The sequence below is a fragment of the Scyliorhinus torazame genome, chromosome 16, assembly GCF_047496885.1.
Source record: "Scyliorhinus torazame isolate Kashiwa2021f chromosome 16, sScyTor2.1, whole genome shotgun sequence".
In the NCBI taxonomy this organism is placed as follows: domain Eukaryota; kingdom Metazoa; phylum Chordata; class Chondrichthyes; order Carcharhiniformes; family Scyliorhinidae; genus Scyliorhinus; species Scyliorhinus torazame.
In genome coordinates, this window is record NC_092722.1 from 170,669,187 (window position 1) to 170,694,961 (window position 25,775).

At 45.5% G+C, this 25,775-nt stretch overlaps 1 protein-coding gene across 2 annotated transcripts in view; it reads right to left on the bottom strand.

Moving 5' to 3' along the window:
* The window catches only part of LOC140393222 (GDNF family receptor alpha-1-like), a 300,335-nt gene extending 278,048 nt beyond the window's left edge, over window positions 1-22,287 (bottom strand). Inside the window, exons 1-4 of one of the 2 annotated variants that reach the window (XM_072479461.1) lie at window positions 21,751-22,287; window positions 20,951-21,250; window positions 20,744-20,839; window positions 17,371-17,412 (exon numbers count right to left, since the gene is read on the bottom strand). In XM_072479461.1, the coding sequence (XP_072335562.1) occupies window positions 17,371-17,412; window positions 20,744-20,839; window positions 20,951-21,250; window positions 21,751-21,790 (478 nt within the window). In that variant the 5' untranslated portion in view covers window positions 21,791-22,287. The remainder of the gene's footprint in view (window positions 1-17,370; window positions 17,413-20,743; window positions 20,840-20,950; window positions 21,251-21,750) is intronic. The other variant, XM_072479462.1, reaches the window with a different exon arrangement.
* Between the last annotated feature and the right edge of the window lie 3,488 nt (window positions 22,288-25,775).

The window sequence follows — 25,775 nt, forward strand, 5'->3', positions numbered from 1 at the left end:
TCATCAGCAAAGCTTATAAAATTCCACCCTACTTGTAGCCCAACCACAGTTCAATAACTTATTTTGTGAAGTGAATTTACTGCCAATAAGTTGGGCATGGAGACAGTTTCCCCGCATGGCATCTATGGGCAGTATTTTCCCCCCCTGTCAGCAGTAGGCATCGTCGCAGGTAGAATGGAAACATTTGGGGAGCAGTCTGACCACTGATCCCCGCTGTTGATAGGACCAGAAAATCCCGAGCTATGGACGTAATTTTCCAAAAGAAGACGAAAGGGCGATTTGAGCCCACATTAGCTGTCAATGCAATGTCAACACGGACCGGAAAATTCGGGGGGATCCGGAAAGCGCAAATTCTCTCTGCCGATTGCAATTTCCGATTTTCCAGGCCCCTCACCGGTGGCATAACGAAAAATCCGCCGTGGAAGGCTGGGAACCTCATTTTAATACATTATAATATTATTGGTGATCCCTCCAACCGGGCTTTCCCCACCTATTGAATATTTATTGGTCGTCGACGTGATGTCACACCGGCGCAGTTTACAACAACTGTATAAAAAGGTAAACATGGCCACCTCACATCCGATGGGGATATTGGTGTGGGATGCTTAGGTCACCATTACCATTGTGGGTGCCAGCCTCAGAGAGGACATAGGGGACTCAGCTAAGTTCAACTCATGGCCTGAGTGGGGGTGGGGGAAGGGGAGGTTTCAGTATCAGCATCTCGGGGGATGGGGTTGCTAGCAGGCCTTGGCAGCCCTTCATGTCTGTGAGCCTTTAGGTTTAAAGGGGTCTGGAGGCTGGTATGCAGGTGGTGCTTGCCATATCCTACTTGGACAATATAGCCACTGATGACAAATCCCAGATGCTACTCCCTCCTCTGAGGTCAGGGGCCAATGTTTTTCTCCACCTAAATATATGGTGGTCATGCTCTCAACATTCTTTCAGCCCTTAGAACATAGAACATAGAACATTACAGCGCAGTACAGACCCTTCGGCCCTCGCTGTTGCGCCGACCTGTGAAACCACTCTAAAGCCCATCTACACTATTCCCTTATCATCCATATGTCTATCCAATGACCATTTGAATGCCCTTAGTGTTGGAGAGTCCACTACTGTTGCAGGCAGGGCATTCCACGCCCTTACTACTCTCTGAGTAAAGAACCTACCTCTGACATCTGTCTTATATCTATCTCCCCTCAATTTAAAGCTATGTCCACTCATGCTAGACATCACCATCTGAGGAAAAAGGCTCTCACTGTCCACCCTATTCATTCCTCTGATCATCTTGTATGCCTCAATTAAGTCACCTCTTAACCTTCTTCTCTCTAACGAAAACAGCCTCAAGTCCCTCAGCATTTCCTCATAAGATCTTCCCTCCATACCAGGCAACATTCTGGTAAATCTCCTCTGCACCCTTTCCAATGCTTCCACATCCTTCCTATAATGCGGCGACCAGAATTGCACGCAATACTCCAAATGCGGCCGCACCAGAGTTTTGTACAGCTACAACATGACCTCGTGGCTCCGAAACTCAATCCCTCTACCAATAAAAGCTAACACACCGTACGCCTTCTTAACAACCCTCTCAACCTGGGTGGCAACTTTCAGGGATCTATGTACATGGACACCGAGATCTCTCTGCTCATCCACACTGCCAAGAATCTTACCATTAACCCAGTACTCTATCTTCCTGTTATTCCTTCCAAAATGAATCATCTCACACTTTTCTGCATTAAACTCCATTTGCCACCTCTCAGCCCAGCGCTGCAGCTTATCTATGTCCTTCTGTAACTTGTAATATCCTTCCGCACTGTCCACAACTCCGCCGACTTTAGTGTCATCTGCAAATTTACTCACCCATCCTTCTACGCCCTCCTCCAGGTCATTTATAAAGATTACAAACAGCAGTGGCCCCAAAACAGATCCTTGTGGTACACCACTAGTAACTGGACTCCAGTCAGAACATTTCCCATCAACCACCACCCTTTGTCTTCTTCCAGCTAGCCAATTTCTGATCCAAACTGCTAAATCACCCTGAATTCCATGCCTCCGTATTTTCTGTAGTAGCCTACCGTGGGGTACCTTATCAAATGCTTTACTGAAATCCATATACACCACATCAACTGCTTTACCCTCATCCACGTGTTTGGTCACCTTCTCAAAGAACTCAATCAGGTTTGTGAGGCACGACCTACCCTTCACAAAACCGTGTTGACTATGTCTAATCAAATTATTCCTTTCCAGATGATTATACATCCTATCTCATAAACCTTTCCAAGATTTTGCCCACGACAGAAGTAAGGTCTATAGTTACCAGGGTTGTCTCTACTCCCCTTCTTGAACAAGGGGCCAACATTTGCTACCTCCAGTCTTCTGGCGCTATACCTGTAGACAAAGATGACTTAAAGATCAAAGCCAAAGGCTCAACAATCTCCTCCCTAGCTTCCCAGAGAATCCTAGGATAAATCCCATCCGGCCCAGGGGACTTATCTATTTTCACAAATACCTTGGCAACCTCATCAATAGAGAAGGCTGGCAGACAAGAGAGACCTGAGCGTTGAATTTGGAGAGGATTTAACTTTCCGTCGATGGGGACTTGGGGGGGCTGAAGGGCGCCCATGTCAACAGCAGTGCATTTTTACTGCGTCACCAGGGGCTGAGGTGGAAGAGGCATAGCACTGTCATTCTCATACTCTACAGAGATGAAGTGTTGAGTATGTGCGGGTTTTATGGAGCATTGCGCCATGAAATGTCAGTGTGGAGGATCTGTAGGGGTGAAGAAAATAATGTTTAATACACGAGAGGTATAACAATGGTGACTTATCTCTACTAGTGCCTAGGTTCACATGTACCCACTGGGGCCGAGAGTCTAGGTGTATCCCCAAGATTCACAACTGAGTTGAGGTGGCTTGCTGCCTTTCACGCCCTTTTGCACGGGATGAACATGGCGGGCATCCCCTGGGGCCTGGAACTTGAGCGTCCTACCTACTTTCAGGCTGTGCTACCCTCTTCGGTGTGTGGGGCTGGAGGGGTGTCTCTCAGAGGCAGCGGACTGTCAGATGGCTGGACAGCTCCAGGGTCTCCTGGGTGGAAGACGCTGCATTCCTCTCTATCTCCCTCCCTTTGGTTGCCCGGGGGCCCCTCTATAGGATGGAGGGGCAACTGGAGTGAGATCCAAAAGCCCCGCCATCTTCTGGTCTGACAATCGTGGATCTCCACTGGTGCCTGCACCATGCAGTTGAAACGCTCGCAGTGTTGACCTTCGTGGGAGTGACAGCACTATCTCCTCAGACAGAAGGTGATGGGGCACTTCCTGTCAGCCTTGCATTCCGGGGAGGGATTCTGTCATTGCTTCCTGTTTCTTACGACTCTGTCTTTGCAGTTCCAGCAACTTTGGACAGCCAGACGCACGGGCACGCCATCAGCCTTGGAGTGCCGGTTCCCTGGGACTTTCTTTCCTCTGCCTGCTGTGGATTTTCACAGGCGCTCACCAGTGAGTGACACAGAAATCTGACTATGAGTTAATTACACTGAGGTGTGAGTATCTGTGCGGGTGGAGGTTACAGGTGACAGCTGTGACACCTCCTTGATGCCTGTCTCCGAGATGTCTCCCTTGGAGCTGCTCTGGTCTGTGGTCTCCACAGGATGAGAGGGTGGTTCAGCTGGTTGAATTATCGACCCGCGAGGGAAGCGAGGCTGGCATTAGTGCATCACAGGGCAGGCTGATGGGAGAAGGTTCTTATGTGAGGCTTGCAGTATGTGTTCAGGGTTCTCACTTTTGTCGGTTGCCCCACCTTGCCCTCTGTCTGCCACCTCAAGAGCTCTTGCTTCATTGGCCGTTAGGCATCTCAACTTGGGCATGACTCCAGCAGGCTATGCCCGCTCAGGCAGATTGTGCTCGAGTTTGTCCTGCAATGATACAGATGCGGAGAGTGTAGGCGGGTGTCCTGCCGGGTCAGATGGTGATGAAGGCTGGTAGGCGTGGAACATGAGTGGGAGTGGGGCTGTGAGAAGCAGATTATCTATTGAGGGGACCATGGGAGTAGGGATGCAGGGTGTGGGGGAGTGCAGCAGAAGATATTAGGAGGCAGCCTTACCCTAGCTGCATGAAGAAGATCATTCATCTTCTTCTAGCACTGCGCCCCATACTCTTTTGGAGCGAGCTGACACTTATTATCGGCCACTGCCTCCCAGGCAGAGGTGGAGACCTTGCTTGATGCACATCTGCGTGACCATAGCAGAGGATCTCACACCTCTGCTCCACACCATCCAGGGGCTTGGCGAGGACACCCTCCAAAAATCGTATTGCTCTCTTCCCGGCAGCCATCCCTCAACTGGACTTGACAAGTGCTGAGGAGGCGTTTAAAAGGAGCATGGCTCGGATTTCAGAGATAATGTTTTCCCAGAGTGAACGAATGAGAGGCAAGCTGACACCAGAATGGCACGAATCATGTGGGAAAAAAACATTTTGTTAAAGAGACTCAATATTCAATGAGTTTTCTCGCCGTCGGCGTCAGCGGGATTCTCACCGGTTTTCTCGCTGGAGCTGACACTAAAGAAATGTGGTAAGGTTCTGCCCAAAGTGTCATTTTCAGTGTGAAATTTTGTATGATTCCTGCTGGACTTGGCGGCGCGATCCAGACCACAATTTTTAGGCACTTAAGAAAGAAGAATTTCATCATGTGAAAACCGCTGCACCTGAGGCCCAAAACGTCTAATTCGTCCGCCCCAGGAGTCATCGGAGCACTTGCTCCATAGCACTTGCTATCTTCACACTCGGAGGGTAGCAGCAAGGAAACCTGCTCCTCAATTTGTGGAAAGGGCCCTCAGTCATTTGCTGGATGCTGTGGAGGAGAGGCAGGCAACAATATACCCTCGGGCTGGCAGGAAACCCTCCAGCAAAGTGATGGATCCTGCTTGGAGATGGTCACCGCACTGGTCAGTGTCAGCATCTTGACCAAGAGGACAGGGATGCAGTGTCACAATAAACGAATGGCCCATTCTGTTCTGCCAAGGTAAGTGCTCCCTGAATCCTCTCTACACTCCACCTGGCCGTCACCCTTCGGAATGTCACATGGACCCCACATTCTGCCATCCCGCAGTGACCCAGCACTCGACCTCCCCCAGGAATGCCTAATCAGAACTGCTCCCTGCTTACATGCAGTGCCCACACATGCCAGATATCATCTAAATCTGACCCGCTGGGTCATTCCCATTTGTGTTCATGCCAAAAACCCATCGCGGGCGAGAGGAGACGAGTGGTGGGATGTCCGAGTTGAAGATCCTGAATCCTTTCGAGGAGAAAGACCTGGAGCTCACAACAGAGGAGCAGGAGCGGGCCTGAGAGAGAAAAGGGAGGAGCCACTGCACCTTCATCCTGATGATCAAACTCAAGTGAGTACTGTGTATTCCAGACCCTTGACGAGCCCATGTACGAATACCTGTTGCTTTCCTTGTATGGAACATTGCCCAAACAGCCTGGCCCGTCCACCAGCAGGGTCCCACTGCCCACCCTTGATACAACCTCAGAGGAGATGTCGGAAGAGGACACCGAAGAAGCATCACAGCTATCACCCACACGATCCACCAGCACGGAGACACACACTTCAGTGGACGATCTTTGCAGGCAGGCCTCTGCATCACTGTCCAGCGAGCACCACACTGCTTCTGGTGCATATCAGGTGGAGGCAGGAACATTACAGGGATCAGGCAGTCAGCGATCTGCTGGATCCCAGGATTCAGCTGTGCGCCAGCCAAGTGCCTTGTCACTGGACATGTTCGTCCCTCAGCCGTTTGTGTTGCAAAGGCAGAGCTGGGAATACCAGGAGCGGGTGTCAGCGTAACTTCTGAAACCGCAAGGCTGAATAGAGGGATCCCTCAGCCTTCTGCCTGAGGAGATTGTGCTGGCAATGCGAGGCATCCAGGCCAACACTACAAGGATGCCGTCCACAGTGGAAAGATGCCAGACCCGTGACGGGAGAATTCAGAAGCATGGCTCAATCCTGGAGGACCACGATTGAGGGCTTCCACTGTATTGTTTAGACAATAGCGTGGCTCCAGGACTGGCAACGGCAGATTACTTTGCATCTTCTGGAGCTCACTGCAGCTGCCCCTCTGCTCCATGGAGTAACCCAAGGGCCCGCAAGCACCCAGAGGGAGGGCGATCCGCTGGAGCACAGCCTTCCACCTAAGAGACCCTGGAAGTGGCCAGCCAATCTGAGTCTACCTTTCTGAGACTGGTGCAACTCAGGTAAAGCGGGCAGAACAGGGTGACACAACAACAGCAGTGCCACCCAAAAGTAGGCCGGGGCCCTCCAGGTGCCAGCCCTCCAGAGGACGCCTGCAAAGAGCATCTCAGTCAACAGACCGTGGAAGGCAGCAGGTCACCTCTACCTTTGAGTGTGCATCCTGGGAATGCAACTACACATAGTGGGAGGTATGAAAGTCTAAGGAGTTATAGGGACACAGTGTGGGCTTTGGTGAATTTAGGTACAAGTAATTGTGGAGCATTGTCACTTGTAGCATTTGGATATGTCACTGAATTAAATGTCATTGTTGATTACCATCATAACACCCCAGAATCTTTAACCTCGTCCCAGTGGCATGGTGCTTCAGAATACAGTTGTTCTCACTGCCCCTTAATGCCCGCCAGACAGTTAGTGTGAATGTTTCATTCTCAGTGATAGGATTCAGGCTTGATGCAGTGAACCCGAGATCCTTGCCCCAAATCCCCCTCTGGAGCGAAGGGACAAACAAATGTAGGGTAGAACCTCACTCAACATGAGCCAGGGGTGAGCGTGCTGGCAGCAGACAGGCAGGAGTCAGACATTCGTAGTAGCTGAGGATCATCACAGACCATTCCTCACCGTGACCCCTCATCACACCCCTGCAGTGACTAAGCAGCAGGCACTCAAGTACTCCCCTGCCCCAGCACCCTGATCAGTCTACTGGTCGCACAGAGGTTATGATATCCTTGGGGGAGGGGGGTTCACACTCTGGTACTGGGAGCTAATCCTCTTCCATGCAACAGAAGGTGATGAAGGCGTCGGAGGCCGTTCCTGATCACACCAGCAGAGAGGGCCCTAGAAATTCAGGATCGGAAATCTTGCCGGTGCAAATCCTGATTTTGGCCTCTCGCGATATTTATTGGACATTACGGGTTTTGCGCCCACACTGACAAGCCTGCTAAACTGCACCCTATATGTCTGGTGGGAATTGATGGCCAGGTTCATTGAAGCTACAGTACTGAATGGGGTTGGGAGCAGCGGCAGTGGGGTGGGGGCGGGGTGAAGGGAGTGTGGGGGTGGGAGGTATGGGTCGAGATATAAGGGGAGTTGGCACACTTTTAATTAATCTGGCACAAGTAGCATATGTATCCTACATTGATGGACAAAAGTTTTATGCCACAATGCAACGTCAATGAATCTGTTCCATATTTACTGTTCACCCATGCCAAACATTTTCACAACACTGCAATCTGTCATTGCATTACATAATTGCACATAACTCAACAAGGGCACACATTCAAGATCCAACTGAGGTCTTGCCACAATCACCTCTGCCATGTATTTTGCATGTCAAAGCATTGAATCACAAAACCTACTGACTTATTGACAGCCAAAATGAACTTCAGGTAGATATGGAAAGGATCAGTGACCCTGTTTTTTAGGAAATACATCAGTGCAGTGTTATTTGGCACTTGTGTTATGCTAATCTGTGGGAAAGGAAGTAAATAGGGACTGACCTGCATTCTTGGTGCTTTGAATTACTGTATCTTACCATGCATTACATCTAACTTATTTAAACCTTAATTCATTTACAGTGGAGAAGAAAATATATTTTGCTCTCATTTTACTTTTCTTTTTTTTAAACTTTTTTTAAAAATTTGGAATCCCAATTATTTTTTTTCCAATTAAGGGGCAATTTAGCATGACCAATGCACCTAACCTGCACATCTTTTGGGTTGTGGGGGTGAAACCCACGCAGACACAGGGAGAATGTGCAAACTCTGGACAATGACCCAGAGCCAGGATTCAAACCCAGGTCCTCAGCGCCAGTGCTAACCATTGCACCACCGTGCTGCTCTTCGTTTTACTTTTCTAACACAATTTCACACTGTTTTCATATTTTATTCCATTTAAGGTGACCAGATTTTCAAAGTGAAAGCTGGGACTCCCTGAGCTTCCCCACAACATGAACAGGTTTTCCTTTGCAAATTATGAGGTGCAGCAACTTCTTTAATCTTATCATTGTATGACCGGAAACAAGTGGGGTGGCCACAAATCGGCAGTGTTCTTTGCAAAGTCGATTTCCCACCAAGTCCTGAGGAGACCACGCCCTGTGGGTGAAGGTTATTCGGACAAATGCCTCCCGCCTTCCTGTTTCCTATTTTCTGACTGCCTTACCATGGGTGCTTTCCACACGTTATCCTGAAATGCCATGCCATGCTGTGAGGCAGAGCATTCACAAACTGTGCCGACTGCAGAGCAACGTGGCAAATCTAGGATGTTTGCACAAAGCTAAATTCAATTTGAACTTGTTCCACTCCTGCAGAATAAATGGAAAAGCTGAAAACTGGGAGATTTGAATCATTTTGAGGAAATGGCCAGGACACTGGGATGTTTAATGAAAAACCAGCCTGCTTCAGCTTATCTGGACACCTTAATTCTATTACTTGTCAAGAACATTGAAAGACCAGCAATCAGATAACAAGCCCAGTTTAAATCACACTCCAAATTTCTATCTCTCTGGGTACTGATTTCTAAGACCATAAGATATCGGAGCCGAACTAGGCCATTTGACCCATCGCGTCTGCTCTGTCATTCGATCATGGCTGTTATGTCCCTCATCCCCATTCTCCCCTTATTAATCAACAAATCCCCTTATTAATCAAGAAGACCAGACTTGTGCTTGAGGTGCTGTTACTTACAGGGCTACAGACCAAGAGCTGGAAGGTGGAATTAGACAGAATGGTTCTTTCTCAGAACATAAGAACCAGGAGCAAGAGTGGGCAATTTAGCCTCTCGAGCCTGTTCCACCATGCTTGATCTCATCCTGGCTTCATCTCCACAGTCCTGCCCGTTCTCTGTAACGCTTCAACCCATTACTAGAGATTTCATCTCTGCTTAATGTCTCTAGCCAGGGTTGGGAAAGGATTAGGTGGTAAATCTGTCTGACTCCCACAAGTTACCTATCTATGTTTTATGGTTGGCAAGCTGCACAAATGTTTTCACATGTTATTACCAGTAAGGCATAAATTATTAATATCATTCTTCAGTAATTAGAATAAAAACTACCAAGACACGTAAGTATCACAAAATGAGAAGAGAAGGTACTGATTATATTTTAACTGAGAAGGTAGTCAGCCTATAAAAATCAGAATGAAAATTACAAAGATAAATACAAATGAAAGAGGCCATTCAGCCTCTCTACTTCAACTTCTTTAAAACTGTTAATAAGAATTTAGTTTCAGATTAACAGTACAAACAAAACTACTGTTTTATGTAATGTAAAGTACACTCAGGGATATATATTTAAAATGAGAAAGGGATTGATTTACCTCAGAGGCTTCATGTTATACATTCTGCTTTAGTTAATCTGGCAGCTGGGCTAACTGTTGTAGGGTGTTAGTTACAGGTCGACAGATCTGAAGAAGTTTCATAGTTGTATGTACATTAATTGTAAGTCCTTATTGACTCTTAGAACTATTGACAAATATAATGAATACAAGCTACGAGCCATGCTTGGGTTTGCAAAGGGCTCTATCCAATACCACAGTGACTTTGGGTGCAGGTCATGCACTCTCTTGCGTCACTGTGTGGGTGGTACTGTACGCTGTCTCACATCAGCCCTACATGTGCCAGGTCCTAATACTACAACTCCCTTAAGTCTTTATCCAGTGTATTTAGCATCATATTGGTTCACTTCATATCTTACATTATTACTACATTCTCAGTATTACCACATTATCACCATTATTACATTATCACTATCCATTCTCCCCTTCAAGTCCTTGAATTCAAAGGTGTAAGTGTTTTGAAGGCCTTATAACCCTTATAACATCTCGTTCACGCAATTGTTGGAGGGGTGGTAGGCTGGTTCTTCCTGTAAATTTGGAGGTTGTTCTAGCACTGGGTATGTTCCCCGATGGACTGTCTTAGGCAATTCCCCCTGTTTCTCTTGACTCCGCCCGCTGTGGTGCCATCCAGACGGGAGTGAGGTCGGTCCTTGTACTTTTCTAAGAAGTTATTTTCTCTTGAGGTCTTTAATCCAGAGCTTGTCACCCTTCTGTAATTGTGACAAGTGTCTGGTGTGGTATTTTCCATTGTGGGCAGAGGCTTGCTTTTGCCTGTAAGACTGCTCTCTTGCTTGGATATACTGGTAATCCTTGGTTATCAACCCTTGTATGAGTTTTTACTGGCAGGTTTGGAAGTTGTTGCAAAGTTTCCTGCCCATCACAAGTTTGGATGGCAACAGGCCACGTTATAATGAGATTGACCCATTCATGAGCAGTGCTATGGGGAAGAGCTTTCACTGTGTAGGTTTCTCTTTCAGCCTTCCCATTTGACTGTGGGCATCTTGGGGAATAATTGAAACTGAATGTGGTGGCAAAGCATCCGTTTGAAAATTGTGGGCAATTCTGAGACATCTCATACAGGGTGCCATGGCTCATGAATGTAATTAGTGCCCTAATTACTGCCTCTGTGATCCTCGTACATGGTCGCTTCATCTCAGCCCATCTGGAGAAGCAGTCCCCCACTATAAGGCACAATTTACAGTTGCAGCACGGTAGCATTGTGGATAGCACAATTGCTTCACAGCTCCAGGGTCCCAGGTTCGATTCCGGCTTGGGTCACTGTCTGTGCGGAGTCTGCACATCCTCCCCGTGTGTGCATGGGTTTCCTCCGGGTGCTCTGGTTTACTCCCACAGTCCAAAGATGTGCGGGTTAGGTGGATTGGCCATGATAAATTGCCCTTAATGTCCAAATTTGCCCTTAGTGTTGGGTGGGGTCACTGGGTTATGGGGATAGGGTGGAGGTGTGAACCTTGGGTAGGGTGCTCTTTCCAAGAGCCGTTGCAGACTCGATGGGCCGAATGGCCTCCTTCTGCACTGTAAATTCTATGATCTATGAATTTTCGGTTGCAGATAAACTGTTCAAAGCCCAGCCTCTCCCATGGTCTATTAAGGAACTGTGTTTGAACTTTGGTCCATTCAATTGCTTGCCGACATCATCAGTGATAAAGGCATGCACGGTAGCATTGCGGATAGCACAATTGCTTCACAGCTCCAGGGTCCCAGGTTCGATTCCCGGCTTGGGTCACTGTCTGTGCGGAGTCTGCACATTCTCACCGTGTGTGCGTGGGTTTCCTCCGGGTGCTCCGCTTTCCTCCCACAGTCCAAAGATGTGCGGGTTAGGTGGATTGGCCATGATAAATTGCCCTTAGTGTCCAAAATTGCCCTTAGTGTTGGGTGGGCTTACTGGGTTATGGGGATAGGGTGGAGGTGTGGACCTTGGGTAGGGTGCTCTTTCCAAGAGCCGGTGCAGACTCGATGGGCCGAATGGCCTCCTTCTGCACTGTAAATTCTATGATTCTATGATGGCAGACCCACAGAAAAACTAAGGTCATCAACAAGTCTCCAACACTATCCTGGACCTGTCTGTGCAATACACAGACCTGGCAATTTTCAATGGTGTTTTCAATCGCCTTGGAAATGCCTGGCCACCAAACGTAATATTGATCCCTTGCTCTGCAATTGGTGATGCCCAGGTGGCTCTGGTGTATTTTATGATGACTCTCTGGCTGCAGAGAAACTGGGATGACCAGCCGCTCATCCCTCCATTTGGTGTCTACTATAGTCATTCTTGGTTTGTATATGGATGTGGGTATACTTCCCATTACGCATTTGTTCCTGGTGGATCTGTTGGAATTTACTTGTGGTTGCTGGCAGAGCTGGAATTGAAATGGTGTTGGATACTCAGTGATAGTCTTGTTTTTTTTCATCATTGGGTCTGCCCTATTGCCTTCATCGCTGGCGATTAATTTATGTTTTGGAAAACTCGCAAACTTGCATTTGTCATTCAGCGTCAGCCTTGCTTCCTGCAGGTGCTCTAAGACTTTTGAGTCTTATCATGTTCATTTACCACTGCACCATGAACCAATATATCCTCCATGTGACAAATGACCCCTGAAAACTCTGCAAAATGGCAACATCATACATTGGAATATTTCTCGCACTGACCTGGTTCCAAACAGCAAAGTAGAATCTGCCAAAATGGATGAGAACTGTTGTCAGAAACCTGGGCTCTTTGTCAAAAGAGAGTTGCCAACAGCTGCTGCTTGCATCCCGTTTTGGAAATATCTGCCTTCCGCTTCCAGGCCTTTCTTTGAGCTTTTACTTGCCATTTTTCCTTTGCACTTCTGAAGCTACTTTTCAGGTCAGAATGCTTTGTTGAATTTTTCTCAGTCTTCCAGTATTTTGGTTGGCTCTGCATTGGTACGGTGTTGGTTATAGATCAATAGAAGTCTTTGTAGTCATAGTAGGGTTAACGGTAAGTCTTTATTGTTTCTTAGCACTGGTTTACAAACAGTAAAGGGTACAAGCTAGGAGCTGGTCTCCATGCTTGGGTCTGCATGGGGCTCTGTCCAACACCACACTGACCCTGGGTGTGAATCATGCCCTTTCTTACATCGTTGTCTGGGTAGTACTGTTCTCAGTCCTCCATTAATGCTTTTTGTGCCAAACCCTTATTGTACAACAGTCAGCCTTGTAGTGGAAACTAAACAGTTAAATAAGAAAATCCAGATGAGTGAAGAATAACTATGGAAAAAAGTACTGGACTAGGATTGTTTACATAACAATTTGACTCAATTGTTAGAACTCTTGCTCGAAGATTGTGATTCAAACCTTCTCCTGGGTAATCTCAGCTAGCACCTCACTGCAGTATTGAGGGAGTATAATGTAGCTGCAGGTACTGCCACCTGAATTAACTATTGAAGGTCTCACAATATTTGAAGGGCAGTAAACTGTACTGGTCAAAATTCTACCCTTGGCACCACCAAAAGCAAATCCAAACTATTTGATCGGACATATTGTACCTGATTTTTAACCAAATGAAAACGCACTCATTTGTAATGTGTGGAATCATAGCAGTATCCTATAGTCACTATAAGTGATGATGCCTACAAAGTGTTTTTGAATATAAGATACCATCAGGGAAGATTTAGTGCTTTGTTCTCAACACATGCTGGGAATACGTATCAGGAAAGTTTGCTCTCTCCCAGTCTGCAATTTTCTGTTCATTAAAATTAATGGACGGAATATCACGGGCTGAAGCTGAGCTATGTGCTCCCAATGTGTGCCGCGAATGCCAAGCAGAAAAATCAATTTATATAATCACAAGTCTTTTCTCCTTTTATAACCATAACATTTTATGATCTAATCTACACATGACTATTCTGCATTCACAATTAGAACGAAGGTAACAGGTATACATATTTTAATATAGTAATTGATGGAGTAAAAGTGACAGTAATATGAAATAAGGCGTTCCTATTGAATTATTTCTAAATCCCTCCAATTTATGTAATTAAAAAAGGTTGAATAAAGCAGTAACTAAATCCTAATTCAATGACTATACCAAGACCAAAATTATAATTCAATGAAATATAAAGTAACAGAACATTACAAATCAAAACTTTGATGAACAAATGCCAGCAATACTACAATGCTCATTTTATATAACATCTCCGTAATTGGGTGGATAAGGGTGAAGTAATTTAATAGGTGTGAAATGATTTGCCAGGAAAGGAGCTCCTGAATTATTCACAGATCAAATCGCAAAACTGCACCAAGATTGTGTACAAACTGACCTCTGGCATCATCACCCAAATCCTTTTATAACAGCACAGCAACTTAAAAGTGTGCGCCACGAAGGACACAAAGGAATTTATGCGTTGCTAACTCCATGCTTTTTTACATAAAGGAAGAGAAATTATGGCAAGCCCAAAAGACTGAGCACAAAATAAATCAACTTCTTATCATTTAATTTGGAACCAACCCCCATTTAGATGGTAGCTTTTCTCTTTTTTTAAAACAAATCGGATTCCCGTACCAGCCTCCCCAAACAGGCGCCGGAATGTGGCGACTAGGGGCTTTTCACAGTAACTTCATTTGAAGCCTACTTGTGACAATAAGTGATTTTCATGTCATTTTCATTGTTATCATTGATATTTAATGTCACTTGCAAATATTATGCACACACAACTCTTGATTTATTCACTGATTTTTTTTGTGTGCACGGTGGGTCATTTTAATTTTGAGAAATACATGCGTCTGAATAATTGCCTTTTGTGAGGGCCATGAAGAATCCAGCACAAGTATGTAGAGTCAAACAGAAAGTAATTTATTTACAAAGATATAAACACAGCAGCGGTAGTTCACCATTGCTTCCTTCACTAGCCTGTGCCACACTGGCCAGCTCGATTTATACAGGTGATTTCACCCCTCCCCCTCATTGGGCAGCTCATACTCCCCAAGAGTTATGGGATAACCAATAGTCCCCAGCCAATAGGATTCAGGCAGGTTATAACATTGCCCAATATCAGCCAAGCGCATTGTGTGGGGAAATCATCATCACGGTGACTGCGATGATAGTAATGGCGTGGTTGCTAGGTTCAGGTCTGTACCAAGCACAAGATTTGTTTACAAAAATGAAGAAAAATAGGCCAGAACAACATAAAGGCTTTTGCTAAAAAAACTCACTAATTTTCACAGAAGTTAGATTATTCATACCACGGGAACAATGAAGCATGGAGGTAAAACAATCAGTACTTGCAATGACAAGGTTACCAGATACTGACTTATTCATTATAATAATAGTGGTAATGTTTTAGAATATTATTGCATAGCACAATGAACAGATGGGATAGGATGTGCATCTGTAATCCTACTTACTGTGAGTTCCTAATATTTACCTTGTTCTGTGGCGATGCTGAGCAAATGTCCCATGGGCTGGATTCTCCGCCGTCGGGATGCTCCGTTTGCCGGCAGTGGGGGGTTTCCCGATGGCATGGGGCTGCCCCTCAATGGGAAACCCCATTGACCAGCCGGTGTAATGGAGCATCCTGCCAGCGGGGTGAGACAGAAATGTTACTTTGGGACAACAATAGAAGAGAATGAAATTGGAGTGATGGTGGACCAGTATTTTCCCTTTGCGGTGGGGCAGAGCACCCCGCCGCAAAGGGAAAATACTGGTCCACCATCACTCCAATTTCATTCTCTTCCAATTTCATTCTCTTCTATTGTTGTCCCAAAGTAACATTAGCAGAGAACTCAGTGCAGATTGCTCACCAACTCAATCAGAGTTGGCCTAGGAGACATATTCATTATATTGCATGAATTCCGTTGACTATAAAAATAATATTTGAAGCAGCAATATTACAGAGGATTGAACATACTAATTAAAAATATGCACAAAAATGGGTCATTTCTAGATTGTGTAACGGGGTTAAGACCTCACACTCTATATTTTTGGAAATATGTATCATACATATATATTCTGGCTTATTTCTAAAATTTTAAAACCTTTTAATATAGCTTATGCCTGGCCATAAACCTTGAACAATAAGGGCTATTTCGTGGTATTGCAGAATCATGTGCCTCATTATCTCTGAAAAGACACTAACAGCATCTGTAGGTTGCAGAGACCAAATTCAAAGGTATTATACAAAGGCCATCTGTATTTAATAGGCCACGCTCAGCGCAACTGGAATCAAATCATCTGCTTGGAAAAAGGACCCTGCAACATCCAGTTAAGACTTGATGTTCAGAACATCAACAATTTCAGGAACCCAGGCAAAGAGATATACACCCTTTGTCAAAGCCAATGTGGAGAGGTGGGAGTCATTTGACATGATTTCCCCCCCCTATCCCTTTACACCCCCCAGTGGAAGGTCCCAGTGGAACCTTTAATATTGCTTTGTGGAGCTGCAAAACTCAGTCTGTCATCTTTCCATCTACCAAGCAGCAGAACAGAAAAGGGGCTCTGTCCAGGATTGAATGCCATGGTCCAGCTACGTAGTTTCTGGAACATTTAAACTTCTGTACTATCGTCTACAACACTGATCCATCTCCATGTGCCTATCTCATTGTGAAAGTCAAATCTACTGGAAAAGTGAATTATCCAGCATCAGTTTAGCCTGCCAACCTCTGTGAAGGAATACACCATTGAACTTCGATTGTGGACTGTGTACAGATGGGGAACAATAACTATTTTCTCTGTGATCCTTCCCCTTTAAATCTTTCTTTTTCTATCCCCCTCTTTCATTGTAAGAGTGAAAAGAAGGCAACATTGCTACCCTCCTCCCATGTTTGATTGTGTGATAATACACTAACTCTCTAATTTCACTCTATCTTGAATTTGTTGTAATAATAATAATCTTTATTAGTGTTACAAGTAGGCTTATATTAACACGGCACTGAAATACTGTGAAAATCCCCTAGGCGCTGCACTCCGGCACCTGTTCGGGTACACTGAGGGAGAATTCAGAATGGCCAATTCACCTAACAAGCACGTCTTTCGGGACTTGTGGGAGGAAACCGGAGTACCCGGAGGAAATCCACGCAGACACGAGGAGAATGTGCAGACTCCACACAGACAGTTACCCAAGCCGGGAATCAAACCAGGTCCTTGGTGCTGTGAAACAACAGTGCTAACCACTGTGCTACTGTGTGGTTATTTATAGAAATTGGATCACATCAAAAGCAAGAGGGTGGAAAATACACCACCGCTTATCAATTTGGAAGCAAATCAAAAACACGTGTCTGTTTACAGATGGGTGATGAGAGGAGAAATCAGGCCTGTTTAACTCAAATTCCCATCTGTCCGTAACAGTTAGAATACTCCTCATGGATCAGTATGTTTAGCCACATATACCAAAAAGATACCAGGTTCAATTTGATCTCTGTTGGGTGCTATAGTTAGCCTCGTTCCAATGGGTTAGAGTGTGAAAATTAACCAGGTTCCCTACTCCTGAGCACTACCTAGCGATTCCTGTGGGAAATGCACATGTATGACTGTCTGAAGAAATGATGTGGAGATGCCGGTGTTGGACAGGGAAGGCACAGTAAGAAGTCTTACAACACCAGGTTAAAGTCCAACAGGTTTGTTTGGACACTGTGGTCAGAAAGCTAGTGATTCCAAACACACCTGTTGGACTTTAACTTGGTGTTGTAAGACTTGTTACTGTGCTGAAGAAAATATAAGCTCAAGTTTGATGTCACCTGCAGCCAAATAAGTTGTTGACATGCACAGTCCAGGTTCACACATGAATAATACCTACTTAAATTTGATGCTGCCAATACCGTACCTAAATGAGAAGTCAATGCCTTCAGGTATGCTGCAATTTTGCCTAAGAAAATTGGGAGAGAAAAGGTGGAAAGGGCATGGGTTTCAATGCAGTCAGGATACATGGGAAATCTTTGCTTGCTGTAAGGGTTGAAGGCAAAATTAATTTGTACTTTCTCAAACTAGTTTCCAATGAGTTTAGACCTCTATGTAAATTGAGAATCTTATTCCCAGCAGCATAAGAAGGTGAATATTAAGGAATGTTGCAAAATTACAAGGTTAAGCTATTTCACTGTGATGGTGTCAACGAGCTTTAACTAAGCATTGGGACATAATGGTGTTTCATGCTGATAGAATGCCACAATTAGCAAGGTATTGAATAATAATCTTTATTGTCACAAATAGGCTTACATTAACACTGCAATGAAGTTACTGTGAAAAGCCCCTAGTCACCACATATCCGGCGCCTGTTCAGGTACACGGAGGGAGAGTTTAGAGTGTCCAAATTATGTCTGTTCCTGATTGTAGAGCCAAAGAGTGCAAAGCAATTGGGGCATAATTTAATACCCTCGCCTGTGCCGCGTTTGTTGTTGGTGGTAGGGTCATTTGGTCGTGCACATGGCAGAAGAGGACCCTACCTCTTCCCACGTCTGTCTGATTAAATCCATGGTGGGATGGTCAGTGGACGGCCTTCTGGCTTGCACCAATCAAGTGGCAATTAATGACCCTTTAAGGGCCTCATCCTACCACCACCACTGGTAGAGAAACAGTGGTGTGTTGGAGACCTGCCAAGCTACACCAAACTCTCCCTCCTGCCATCACTCAACTGTGGCCAGGGTCCCGAGGCAATCATGGGCCTTGGGTGGGTACATTTCTAGCAGCAGCCACCATTCCTGCAGTGGTGTTGCCAAGCAATGAAGAGTTGCTGGCCTCTAATTGGCCAGCGGCTCTCAGTGGACAGGATTTCTGCACCAAGGGAATGCCTGCCTTTGCCCAGTTAGGTACCTGATTGGCATTTAATATGGCAGGACTTCCCAAAATAGGTAGTGCTGGGCTCTTGTTTGCTTTCCAGTTGACAGGTGAGACCCCCATTGCCTATATTAAATTCCATCCTTGGTGTGAGGTAGGATAGAGGCTGCATAGTTTTGGATGAGCTCAAGTTTACAGAGGAGGAAGACTGGCCAGAAAATAATGTAAGTTGTTGAGTCTGGAGGTAAGTGCCTTTCATGAAGCAAGAATATTTAGGCTTTCACAAAATAGTGACACTGGTAAATTGTTGTTATTTTTGATAAATCAACAGATTTCTTTTTCTATTATTTTATGGCTATTTTGCAATGCATTTGAGACTGGTTTAGCCCAGTGGGCTAGACACCTGGTTTGTGATGCAGAACAAGGCCAACAGCGCGGGTTCAATTCCCATACCAGCTTACCCGAACAGGTGCCGGAATGTGGCGACTCGGGGATTTTCACAGTAACTTCATACTTGTGACAATAAAAGGTTATTATTATTACATGTAGAGTATATTGCATAATCAAGCTGTCTTAGAAAATGAATGGAACCAAAGTATAAATTATGAATGATACAATTGTGAGGATCCATGACTTGCCACACAGGAACCCAAGCACTGTTTTATTAATCTAATTGCTAGCCCTGACCATGCGATGCCACCAATCTCATGATCAGGTGATTGTGCATTGCTCCAGGACATGGAGAAACTACATCAGCTGCACTACCCAAAAGACAAGGCCGCTATTGTCAACCCTATTCTTACAACAGTTACAATTTCTGCTAACTCTAAGGCAATGTATCGTCAAGTTTAATCCGATTGTCGAAACAAAGCTGCCCCCACAACTTCTAATACAGTCTGCTGCTTTTCATATCACTTAAACATGCCTGCCTCTAGTGCTAATCCTAACCCAGTTTAAAACAGTATGGTTGCTGCAGTTCCTGATAACAGCCCATAATGGTAAAGCTGCCATCAACACAGCAGGATTGCCACCCCATTTCCAGATATACATTTTTCCTAAATTGTGCATGAAATTCCAGTTGCGTACCAGTTTAAAAAAATTAAAAGCAGAAATAAAACGACAGCATTCATGTTGCAACATTTATCATTATCAAATGGGTTTACTGATAAATTAATTTACTCCCAACTCTTCTGGTTTTAATTTTCCAATTCAGCAATCTTTACAGTTTCCACTTTTTCATCAGGACCTGACATTTTATTATTATTTGTTTAATTCTATTTGCCTCCTGCAACGTTGAATGATACATCTTTGTTGTTGCTAAAGTACAATATTTAATTCTACAGAAATCCAAGTCTCTGAAAAACCTCAAGAGAAAATGGGACTTAATGTAGTTTTATTTTTCTCTGTTCCACATGCTATGACTTTCTTGTCTGGAAATATATAAATAATTTATGAAATTACAGATTTAATAAAGGGTACTGAGATTTCCTGAGCGATATTGGAACCAGTGTAAATTATTTATTTAAAATTAATTTTATCTAGGTTTCCTGTTGCATCTAGAAAGGTAAAAATTTGATTTGAAACAAATCTCTGAAGAGCATTGCCCCTCATAGGCAGCACTACCTGAATTGATTTAGTAAACTCAGTACATTAGGTTTGTGGGCGAGTCCAACAGCCTTAATGACAAATGCACAGACGGAAAAGAAAAGGAAATATAATAGTGATGTGGGTGAAATAGAAGCAGAGGAAGAGTCACATTGCCTCTCGTTACTGAGACTATCCACCCTGACGTGCCCAGACATTTATGACACGAACTGAAAGGGGCTTTATCAGATTTTCACTGACAGGACACAACCTCTACGAGGGTGTAAGACTGCCATCTACAGACAGAAACCGGACACCCCAGAGATGAGGGATGAACACTTGAAAGGAAAGGAAAACCGAACTGCCCCAATTCTTTCCCTTTCAAAACAGCACATAGGCTCGCGTTTAATTAAATTCGGTCTCACAGTAACTAACCATAAGCAGATTTTCTGATTCCATATTTATTTTGCAGAGCTAATAGGAAGGCCCATTCGAAAAGGGGAAGCAATAGGTCGACTTTAATAGCCGACTGTAACGAAGATCAGTGATCTATCCACCCTGAAGTAAAGCTGTGGTTTCCTTTGCTATTCCAGAATAGTGAGCTGCGCAATGACCCGATCAAACTGGAAATACTGTCGACCCCCCCCCCCCCTCTCCCCCCAGATTGATTGGTGGAAGAAAGATACTGTGAAGGCTCTAATCCAGGCGCTACATCGCGCGTGAATAGTCCAGAAAACACCATAGACATCTGGGAAAAGTGGATCTTAATGTGTTGATTTAATTTGAACGTGGTATTTAGTAGTTTTAATATGCAATGAGAGTGCAACTCGAAAACGTCCTACCTGAGATGATGGATGCTGCCCTGTATATGTCTGAAAGCCTATTGTTCAGTGGCTCATATGGGGAGCCCACCAGATCATGACCTGTAATTGTAAACCCTGAGGGAGGTACAATTAGAGTTTGTTGAGTTAACATTCATTATTTGAATCTTTTGGACATACATGATAATTTTTTTTAAAATGAGAAGCTTTGAAACTATCCGCCCGTACCATGCATGAAACTTTGATGAATGCTCCAGTATATTCGCAGGCACCTCTTCTCGTTCTTCATGCCCCGTTTGCACCTGCAGTTGTACAGCGGGCTCTGTTGGACCACCTCCAGAGCGCTGATACACTCGTTCTTGGCTTCAGGTCCGGTGACCATGCTGGCGCTCCCGGCCAGGCACTGTCTGAGGGTTCGGTACTTACTGCTACAGGCCAGGTCACCGGTACACATTTCATTCGCCTTCACGCAGTCAACGCGGTGGAGGGCAGGTACGGCATTCACACCTACAGTCTGAACTGCCGCATCTGGAGAGGGGGAGAAACAGACGAGACAGTAACAGGCACACATTAGTTCAAAAGGTTTCACCATCTTCCTAAACAATAATAGCGTAACAATAAGCATCCTCCAAACACCATTGCAGCCAATTAACCACACATCTTTGGCATTTCCAATTGGTATCTAACGTGGGACAACATTCCAAGTAATGTAACACATCAGGAAGTGATCGATCTTTAAATAAAATCTCTGCTGGTCAATGCGATGCGAAGCAAGACATGAAATTAACCTCTTGTTGGACATCAGCGAAGCTTCGATGTGTTTTTTTCCTAACGTAATATCGAATTTGACATTTAAATGTTTACATAATAAAACAGCCAGGGTGATTCACCAAATTAAATAGTTGAATCCCTTTATTGAGCTGATCAGTTTACAACGTATCAAAAAAAGGCCCCAAGACCCATGCTTCCCAGTTAAGTTTGTGGCAGTCGGGCATTGGAAGGTAGACGGAAGGGTCTGTGCTTCTTACCTATTACGGGCAGGAGGAAGTAGAATGCTGGGGAAATCATTGCGGCTCCGATTCTTTCAGCGTATCAAATCTGAACAGCTTTGTTTCATTAAAGTGGGTTCAGCACTTTGCCACTCCAGCGCGCCGCACGGACCAACCAGGCAAATTATTCCAGTTCAGATCCATTGAGTTTTGGGGCACTGACTGACCCCCTTTTTAACGGGCGAGCCCAGCTTTGCCCTCACTTTTTAATTCACGGCGACTGGAGAGATTTCTGCCAGCGCGGTCTGTGACCTTTAACAATTCACACACACAGTGGTTTATATACAAAGGAGAAACCCACTCTCCCGACAGTCTCAGCTCATCCCGCAATAAAGCCTGAAAGAGTTATCAGAAATCCAAGCGGTCCATCAGTCCAGTGCCTTGTTCAGCCCACTGCTAACCCCTGTCTCAATGTGGGTGATGCATCCAGCGCACTCTCGCCAGCAGCAGCCACCTTTAAAACGCCGGCAGCTTCCCCCAACTCCGAACTCGCAAGCAGCCACTTACACTACTTTCTCACGCACCGTTTATTTCCAAACCACCCCCTCTCTCCCCGCCCCCCAGTCGCTTTATCTTCGAGACGAATACGTGATATTTTAGTTACTGGGTGATGTGCAGAATTAAATGACTGTTTCCCATTTCCGCTTGCCTAGGAGCTGTGCATGAGGGTTATTGGGGGGAATTACACGCGAAAAGGCTCTAAACTATTGATCAACTCGTGATCGTCAGATAGATATGGAGAGATCGATTGTTTAATACTCAGCACATCGCTAACAGATATTAAGGATTGAAAGTTAAGGCTATGATTATACTGGAGGCATGTGTAGCAGTGAATTGTCGCGTACTGGCTGAAAGTGGAAGGTTACAGCGCCTATTAAAGTCTTTCCAGCCCCCGAATTTAGTGATTTGAGAGAATGACAATAACATCCATTCTTCAATTTACAGAGCGCTTTGTTCCACTTTCTTGTGTGTCCAGCTTTCACTGGGGCACAGCGCGTTTAATCAATCGCACTTTCTGCACTGTGCAAGGTAGCTGTAATCCTTACAGGTCCTCCTGAAAACCTCAAGAACGGCTTCTTCCCAACATTACTGCTGGAGTTCGTCGTCCCTTTCGACAATGGAGAGCTATCCATTCCCCCCGCGCGTTAACTTTTGACAAAATACGGAGCTGTGAGCTGGGTGACCTCGGGCTGCACCTGGGAAATTCGGCAAAGGGGATTGTGCTTGGTGGATGAAAATTCCGACCTTGTTATTACACTGATAGCGCCACGTGCCACCTAGAGAAGCCGTGGCGAGTGTACCAGATCTATCAATGGGATTGCATCTGGTCCCAAATTACCACATACTTGTCCAACCTAGTTTACAGGACAGAATGAAGAGGGGGGAATTGAAGGAAAACATGTACAGCTATTTTGTAATGGTAAAGGTCTAAAATCTGGAGATGTATTCTAAGAGGGTAAGAAGAAGAGCAAGAGGAAGGCAATGGAGCCCCACTGTCGGTCAGTAAAGTCACGGTTCATCTTTTCTCTCAAGTTTACTTTCCTGCCCTATTTAAGATCCCTTAATTCCCCTCCTGCACATCAAACTATTATTTCAGTCTTGGAGATACAACAAAAACTTACATTCATGTAGCATCTTTGACAGAATGAAATGTCCCAAGGCACTTCACAGAAGTGTGACACAGCAAAGTGTGACAGAGAGCCTCATAAGGAGGCGTTAGATCAAATGATGAAAGCTTGATCAAAGAAGTAGGTTTTAATGAGCCTCCTAAAGGAATAAAACAAGACACAGGAGTAGAGAGGGAATTCCAGAGTTTAGGATGGAAGCAATTCAAGGAGCGACCACCAACGATGAAGTGACTATAATTGGGATACTGAAAATAGGTCAGAATTAGAGGAGCACAGATATATTGGAGGGATGAAGGACATTACAGAGAAAGGGAGGGCAAGGCCATCATCCGAAATCGGGCCCGGCTCCGGTCCGGCGATTCTCCGGGACCTGAGAACCGGCGTGTTTGCGGAGTACTCTGCGCGGCTGGGGGGCCATTGCCTGAGGCCCGCCCAGCAATCCTCCGCTCCCAACCGGCCAAGTTCCCGATGGCGTAGCTCTAACCACCTATGCCGTTCGGGAAGCTCGCGTGGCGGCTGTGGACTCAGTCCGTGGCTGCCCTGGTGGGGGGTGGGGGGTGGGGGAATCGGGCACCGGGGCTGGGGGGCCTTATGGGGAGCTTGGGGACAGATCGGGTGGTCAATCTTCGAGCGTGCAGCTGATCGGGGGGGGCCTACATTCTGCAGCTGCCTCCGTGGTTCGAGACCGACATGGCGCTCGGCACATCCGCTGGAGGCCGCCACCGTGCACATGCGCGGACTCAAAACTGGAAGTACAGGTGCCCGTATCCGCAGCTAAAGCTGCAAGATTTATTCCGGGTCCCTGCTAGCCCCCTGAAGGTGAGTGAATTAGCTGATCTTTTTTAGTGGAAACTCGGAATGAAACGCCAAAGTTTTTACACTGGCATGGGGACATAGTCCCATTTTGGGAGAATCCAGCCCGTGAATTCTAAAATCAAGTTTTGGGATTCTCCGCCAGCGGGATCCGCTGCTCGCTGGCAGCGCACCCACGCTGTACCAACGGTGTGGGTTGGCAACAATGGAAAATCTGACTGGGAGAACGGAGAATCCCGCTGCCAGCAGGGAAGCACTGCACCGGAAAATGGAGCTGGTGGGATGGAGAATCCTGCCCAAGTTGTTTCTTGATGAGCAGCTAATGCATAGAACATAGAACATCGAACATTACAGTGCAGTACAGGCCCTTCAGCCCTCGATGTTGCGCCGACCTGTGAAACCACTCTAAAGCCCATTTACACTATTCCCTTATCGTCCATATGTCTATCCAATGACCATTTGAATACCCTTAGTGTTGGCGAGTCCACTACTGTTGCAGGCAGGGCATTCCACACCCTTACTACTCTCTGAGTAAAGAACCTACCTCTGACGTCTGTCTTATATCTATCTCCCCTCAATTTAAAGCTATGTCCCCTCGTACTAGACATCACCATCCGAGGAAAAAGGCTCTCACTGTCCACCCTATCCAATCCTCTGATCATCTTGTATGCCTCAATTAAGTCATCTCTTAACCTTCTTCTCTCTAACGAAAACAGCCTCAAGTCCCTCAGCCTTTCCTCATAAGATATGCCCTCCATACCAGGCAACATTCTGATAAATCTCCTCTGCACCCTTTCCAATGCTTCCACATCCTTCCTATAATGCGGTGACCAGAATTGCACGCAATTCTCTAAATGCGGCCGCACCAGAGTTTTGTACAGCTGCAACATGACCTCATGGCTCCAAAACCAAATCCCTCTACCAATAAAAGCTAACACACCGTACACCTTCTTAACAACCCTCTCAACCTGAGTGGCAACTTTCAGGGATCTATGTAAATGGACACCGAGATCTCTCTGCTCATCCACACTGCCAAGAATCTGACCATTAACCCAGTACTCTGTCTTCCTGTTATTCCTTCCAAAATGAATCACCTCACACTTTTCTGCATTAAACTCTATTTGCCACCTCTCAGCCCAGTGCTGCAGCTTATCTATGTCCCTCTGTAACTTGTAACATCCTTCTGCACTGTCCACAACTCCACCGACTTTAGTGTCATCTGCAAATTTACTCACCCATCCTTCTACGCCCTCCTCCAGGTCATTTATAAACATGACAAACAGCAATAGCCCCAAAACAGATCCTTGTGGTACACCACGATTAACTGGACTCCAGTCTGAACACTTCCCATCAACCACCACCCTTTGTCTTCTTCCAGCTAGCCAATTTCTGATCCAAACTGCTGAATCTCCCTGAATCCCATGCTTCCGTATTTTCTGCAGTAGCCTACCGTGGGGAACCTTATCAAACGCTTTACTGAAATCCATATACACCACATCAACTGCTTTACCCTCATCCACCTGTTTAGTCACCTTCTCAAAGAACTCAATAAGGTTTGTGAGG